General features: G+C 44.2%; 1 protein-coding gene across 5 annotated transcripts in view; it reads right to left on the bottom strand.

The window, feature by feature from the left end:
• The window catches only part of LOC120031221 (rho GTPase-activating protein 32-like), a 46,139-nt gene extending 40,367 nt beyond the window's left edge, over positions 1–5,772 (bottom strand). For 2 of the 5 annotated variants that reach the window (XM_038976899.1, XM_038976882.1), the window contains exons 1-2: positions 5,647–5,772; positions 3,966–4,047 (exon numbers count right to left, since the gene is read on the bottom strand). In XM_038976899.1, the coding sequence (XP_038832827.1) occupies positions 3,966–4,047; positions 5,647–5,655 (91 nt within the window). In that variant the 5' untranslated portion in view covers positions 5,656–5,772. Of the gene's footprint in view, positions 1–3,965; positions 4,048–4,593; positions 5,472–5,646 lie in introns of those variants that run through there. The other 3 variants (XM_038976907.1, XM_038976891.1, XM_038976874.1) reach the window with 2 other exon arrangements.
• Positions 5,773–6,943: the final 1,171 nt, after the last annotated feature.

Raw genomic sequence — 6,943 nt, forward strand, 5'->3', positions numbered from 1 at the left:
GTCATCACTTCCCTGTTCCCTCTGCCTTGATATCATTCCCAGCAGGCCTTGCATGGTTCAGCTCCTACGCGGCCGCCCACCCCAAAGCAACTGAGATGATTCTGACACAGTCATTGGATGATTCACCCCTTGGATTGAAAGGGATTTTTCAAGGGTGATATAAATTAGGCTAAACATGCCTTTGGCTGTGCGAGAGAGTACATGGGGCTCTGTCCCAAATGGTACCTTATTCCCCATATAGGGCACTACTTTGGGCCAGAGCTAATGAAGCTTTGGCCAAAAGTAGGTCATTTTATATAGGGAATAGGATACCATTTCAGGATATAGGATAGGAATAGGACATGATGCCATGGAAAGGGCTTGGCAGTTTGGTCATTCCAAAACATTGCATTTACATTTTAGTAATTAAGCAGACGCTTTTATCCTGAGAGCCTTACAGTTAGTTATTGTAATATGAATGCACTAGGTGAGACAACCAAATATCACAGTCATAGTCAGTACACTTGTCCTCAATAAACAAGTTCTCAGCAAAGCCAGTGCTAGTACGAAAAGACAAGGGGGGTAAGACGGATGTATTATTTAAGATATTCTTTGAAGAGGTTGGGTTTCAGATGTTTTTGGAAGATGGGCAGGGACATGACAAAAAGAAGAAAAACAAAAACATTTCACGATCCATCTAAGAGCATTACCCGTGTTAGAGAGTGTCAGTACAAACATGACAGAATTTCTATTACACCTATCGGAATGTTGTGGCTGTACTTTCTGAATGTAATAGGGCTTTTTGCTACACTCGTGTGTTGAATGGCTGTGTTTGTTTTTGGGCACTGAGGTGGCTTATGTTTGTTTTGGCTAGCTATAGATCAGCAATACGTGTTTGCATTGGATTAGTATTGAAATTGTGCAAACAGAGACATGAGACGTGAGTTTAAGTGGTTATTCAAGAGCGTGATAACTATGGATTCATTTATCATGTTGTGAAATTTTGCAGGAGTGGAATTTTCATTGGACACATAGTAATACGGTAACTTCACATTCAAGCAAAGATATCAATATAATGATCTAGGTGTTACAGTGCATTTGGAAACTATTCAGACCCCTTCATTTTTTCCACATTTTATTATTTTACAGCCTTATTCTAAAATGTATTAAATTGTCTGAGGTCCTGAGCACTCCGGAGCAAGTTTTCATCAAGGATCTTTTTGTACTTTGCGCCGTTCATCTTTGCCTCGATCCTGACTAGTCTCCCAGTCCCTGCCGCTGAAAAACATCCGCACAGCATGATGCTGCCTACACCATGCTTCACCGTAGAGATGGCATTTGCCAGGTGATGACAGATGACTGGTTTCCTCCAGATGTGACACTTGACATTCAGGTCAAAGAGCTCAATCTTGGTTTCATCAGACCAGAGCATCTTGTTTCTCATGTTCTGAGAGTCCATTAGGTGCCTTTTGGCAAACTCAAAGTAGGTTGTCATGTGCCTTTTACTGAGGAGTGGCTTCCGTCTGGCCACTACCATAAAGGCCTGATTGGTGGAGTGCTGCAGAGATGGTTGTCCTTCTGGAAGTTTCTCCAACCTCAACAGAGGAACTCTGGAGCTCTGTCAGTGACCATCAGTTTCTTGGTCACCTCCCTGACTGTCACGCCCTGGCCTTAGTTATCTTTGTTTTCTTTATTATTTTAGTTAGGTCAGGGTGTGACATGGGGGATGTATGTGTTTTGTATTGTCTAGGGGTTTTGTATGTTTATGGGGGAGTGTCTAGTCTAGGTGTTTGTATGTCTATGGCTGCCTAGATTGGTTCTCAATTAGAGGCAGCTGTTGATCATTGTCTCTGATTGGGAACCATATTTAGGCAGCCATATTCATTGGGTATTTTGTGGGTTATTGTCTATGTCTATACGTTGGTTGCTTGTGTCTGCACTTTCGTTTTATAGCGTCACGTTCGTTTTGTTGTTTTTGTTAAGTTTGTCAAGTGTTCTTCGTTTCTTCTTTATTAAACAGAAGAATGTATTCAAACGACGCTGCGCTTTGGTCCTCCTCTCTTCGTTACGACGAGCGTGACACTGACCAAGGCCCATCTATCCCGATTGCTCAGTTTGGCCAGGCGGCCAGCTCTAGGAAGTGTTTTGGTGGTTACAAACTTCTTCCATTTAACAACGATGGAGGCCACTGTGTTCTTGGGGACCTTCAATGCTGCAGAAATGTTTAGGTGCCCTTCCCCAGATCTGTGCCTCGACACAATCCTTTGTCGGAGCTCTGCAGACAATTTCGTCGACCTCATGGCTTTGTTTTTGCTTTTTCAGTTCTGCCCACACATTTTCTATGGGATTGAGGTCAGGGCTTTGTGATGGCCACTCGAATACCTTGACTTTGTTGTCCTTAAGCCATTTTGCCACAACTTTGGAAGTATGCTTGGGGTCATTGTCTATTTAGAAGACCCATTTGCGACCAAGCTTTAACTTCCTGACTGATGTCTTGAGATGTTGCGTCAATATATCCACATACTTTTCCTCCCTCATGATGCCATCTAGTTTGTGAAGTGCACCAGTCCCTCCAGCAGCAAAGCACCCCCACAACATGATGCTGCCACCCCCGTGCTTCATGGTTGGGATTGTGTTCTACGGCTTGCAAGCTGACTGCAAGCTGACTGAATTCAAGGCACACTTAACAGGCATGGCTACCACAGCTTTCTACAGCGCTACGCTATCGCATCTGGTTTGTGCTTAGTGGGATTATCATTTGTTTTTCAACAGGACAATGACCCAAAAGACCTCCAGGCTGTGTAAGGGCTACTTGACCAAGAACGAGAGGGATGGAGTGCTGCATCAGATGACCTGGCCTGCACAATCCCCCGACCTCAACCCAATTGAGATGGTTTGGGATGAGTTGGACCACAGAGTGAAGAAAAAGCAGCCAACAAGTGCTCAGCATATGTGGGAACTCCTTCAAGACTGTTGGAAAAGCATTCCAAGTGAAGCTGGTAAAGAGAATGCCAAGAGTGTGCAAAGCTGTCATCAAGGCAAAGGGTGGTTACTTTGAAGAATCCAAAATAAAAAATATATTGATTTGTTGAACACGTTTTTGGTTACTACATGATTCCATATGTGTTATTTCATAATTTTAATGTCTTCACTATTATTCTACACTGTAGAAAATAATACAAATAAAGAAAAACCCTTGAATGAGTAGGTGTGTCCAAACCTTTGAGTTGTACTATATGTAAATAAGATACCTGTTTTTTTTTGTTTTATTTATACATTTGCAAACATTTCAAAAAACCTGTTTTCGCTTCGTCATTATGATGTAACGTGTAGATTGATGAGAATAAATAATAATTTAATACATTTTAGAATAAGGCTGTAACGTAACAAAATGTGGAAAAAGTCAAGGGGTCCGAACACTTTCCGAATGCACTGTATGTTTTTCTTTTGCAGTCTAGTGTTGTGTTGAATACACAAGTCTCTTCAATCAATCCCTAGGCTTATGCTGTCACTAAACCTTCCAGGTGGAATGCTAGGTGCTTTAGCCTCAGCTGGCCTGAGACAGAGACACTTGTGTAGAGCATTACCCTTACTTCTCCACAGAGTGGCACTAGCACCTGCTGCAGTTTAGTCACCACGACATACCATAAATCCCATCCACCACATCACACCACACACTTCCAGATGAGATCCTTGTTGGGAATCCCCCCCACCCCCAATCTCACCAGACATTATCATACCTTATCACACTGATATACACGGTACACATTTTCTATAACCAATTGCTTCCTGCTAGCAGAAATAGAGATATCTAGTTAGTCGTTCATAGTTAATAATGTCAAAGCCACAACAACCGCACATTTTTTGATAAGCCGTACTTTATACTTTATCTACACACCACTCAAAACAACATAACACCCAGTGGGAACGACCGTTAGGAGATTCAAGGACACCTCACTGTGGTTGTTGGAGAGGAGGTACGGTACCTGGTTTTGGCACCGAGTTGGTGACGGACTGCGGCACCTTGTCGTTTATCAGCTCCACACACTCACTGGGAAAGAAGCCAACCTGGGGAGAGGACACACAATACTATTAGAGAGAGAGAGAGTGCGAGAGTAAGCAGAGAGGATCAGTAACCGTGTGTGTGTGTGTGTGTGTGTGTGTGTGTGTGTGTGTGTGTGTGTGTGTGTGTGTGTGTGTGTGTGTGTGTGTGTGTGTGTGTGTGAGAGAGCAAGAGCGAGAGTGAGCAGAGAGGATCAGTAACCGTGTGTGTGTGTGTGTGTGTGTGTGTGTGTGTGTGTGTGTGTGTGTGTGTGTGTGTGTGTGTGTGTGTGTGTGTGTGTGTGTGTGTGTGTGTGTGTGAGAGAGAGCAAGAGCGAGAGTGAGCAGAGAGGATCAGTAACCGTGTGTGTGTGTGTGTGTGTGTGTGTGTGTGTGTGTGTGTGTGTGTGTGTGTGTGTGTGTGTGTGTGTGTTAGTGTGTGTGTTAGTGTGTGTGTTAGTGTGTGTGTTAGTGTGTGTGTTAGTGTGTGTGTTAGTGTGTGTGTTAGTGTGAGTGAGTGAGAGAGAGAGAGAGAGAGAGAGAGAGAGAGAGAGAGAGTGAAGAGCGCATTACCATTAAAGACTGATAAACAAGCTTCATCCACTTAAGAAGGCCCTTCTTCAATGTTGTGCGGTTAATATCAACATTTCACCACTGTGTTCCGGGTATTTTGTTGGAGACCTCTCTATGTATTAACGAGTCCATAGGCAGTTGGTGTAAACATGTACTAAAAGGTTGGTGCACGACCAGCGCGGGGCGTACTTTGACCCGAGGATACTATTTGGCACTGTGCTGTGCTCGTTGCAGTGTTCAGTCAAGATCATGTGGCTGAATAGCTGCCCAAGCTATGGTATTTAGGAGTTGTCAGTGCCACCTAATGCGGAGGTAAACCCCGGTGAGGTGGATATGTGTGTTTGTCTGCGTGCACGTGTGTATACCCCAAATGTTTTATATCAGAAGAACGATCAGGAACAGACTGTGATCGTTTCAAATCTCCACAGTCAACCAGAAAGCAAGATATCCTTATTGAACACAGATGTTAAAAGTAATCTTCAAATGTATTTACGAATTAACAATAACCATGTGTAAAACAACTCATTTCTGATCTAACACAACTGATTCTACCAATACAAAATAGACATAAGATGCCTTCAGGTTAAACTGTGTGTTAAGAAATACATTTTTTATAATAGAAGATCTCCAGGCTTCACTTAAGGGGCTTGGAGGAAGACTAGGTATAAATATTTTACCGTGCTTTAATGAAGACGGGGGAAACTGCTAAAACAAAGCCATTCCCAGTAGAGCAGCATGACAAAACCATTCCGCTATTATCAACTAATCATCTAGTCCACTGAGGAACACATCTTGACTTGTGCGATTCCTAACATAGAGACCCAGACTACACTAATACACTGTCAAAGTGTTTCTATTAGCTGAGGAGTACATAACCTGCACGCTTTGCAACATAAACTGCCTCCATCTTGTAGTAATGTGACTGATAAAGGGGTTGAAGGTTGAATGTGACTATCATAGGGATCCAAGGTCCAGCTGTCCCGTGACTGACAAACAGAACTATACTATAGAAAGAGTTGACTCATGGCTGAGCATTCATCAAATGCAGCTCACCCTTTCCATGGTTGGATTTGCTCTCTCCCTCTCTGTTGCTCCTCCAGCTTTTTCTCTCCTTCCCTCCCTTTATCTCTCTCTCTCAGCCGCTCTTTCTATGAGGCTCTGCAGTCAGGCTGGTAAATAAAGACAGATGTCAGCTGCCTATCCACCTCCAGTCACAGACGGACTCGGACTTCCTCTAGGGTGACTGACTGACCTCCGGTGGCGATAGGAGGGAGGACATGGACATCTGCTTTGTGCTAATAGACATACCATCCAATCAACGTTTCAATATCTAGTAGTAACAAACACAGTGTTGTTTTCGCCAATATCCAGATTGGTTTCAAGGACCAACACTGTGTAATAACATATTTATGACATCTTTGTTGAAGACATGTGTGTATGAGACAATTCTTCCTAGGAATGAGTGCCATGAGTTAAATTATAGAACATTTTGACAGATAATATCTTTAACAAAACAAAGGAACGTTACCCTGTTCGATATACCAAAACCAAACAAACAAGCTACTCTCCTCTGTCAACTCAGTGTATATACACAGCTACAGTACAACAAACCCAGCAGTTCCCGATCATCCCTGCGTTCAATAACATGTTGTGAAGCCCCGTCCAACATGGCTGCCCTCCCAGCTGGCCTGAATCCCTGGGGGGGCAGCGAGCGGAGAGCCAAGCACGCAGGAGGCAATGCTAAGGGTAAGCTATGACCAGAACACTGCCGCGGTTCAATGCTAAGGGTAAGCTATGACCAGAACACTGCCGCGGTTCAATGCTAAGGGTAAGCTATGACCAGAACACTGCCGCGGTTCAATGCTAAGGGTAAGCTATGACCAGAACACTGCCGCGGTTCAATGCTAAGGGTAAGCTATGACCAGAACACTGCCGCGGCTCAATGCTAAGGGTAAGCTATGACCAGAACACTGCCGCGGTTCAATGCTAAGGGTAAGCTATGACCAGAACACTGCCGCGGCTCAATGCTAAGGGTAAGCTATGACCAGAACACTGCCGCGGCTCAATGCTAAGGGTAAGCTGTGACCAGAACACTGCCGCGGTTCAATGCTAAGGGTAAGCTATGACCAGAACACTGCCGCGGTTCAATGCTAAGGGTAAGCTGTGACCAGAACACTGCCGCGGTTCAATGCTAAGGGTAAGCTGTGACCAGAACACTGCCGAGGTTCAATGCTAAGGGTAAGCTGTGACCAGAACACTGCCGCGGTTCAATGCTAAGGGTAAGCTGTGACCAGAACACTGCCGCGGTTCAATGCTAAGGGTAAGCTATGACCAGAACACTGCCGCGGTT

This window comes from Salvelinus namaycush, chromosome 3 (genome assembly GCF_016432855.1).
Source record: "Salvelinus namaycush isolate Seneca chromosome 3, SaNama_1.0, whole genome shotgun sequence".
Taxonomy (NCBI): domain Eukaryota; kingdom Metazoa; phylum Chordata; class Actinopteri; order Salmoniformes; family Salmonidae; genus Salvelinus; species Salvelinus namaycush.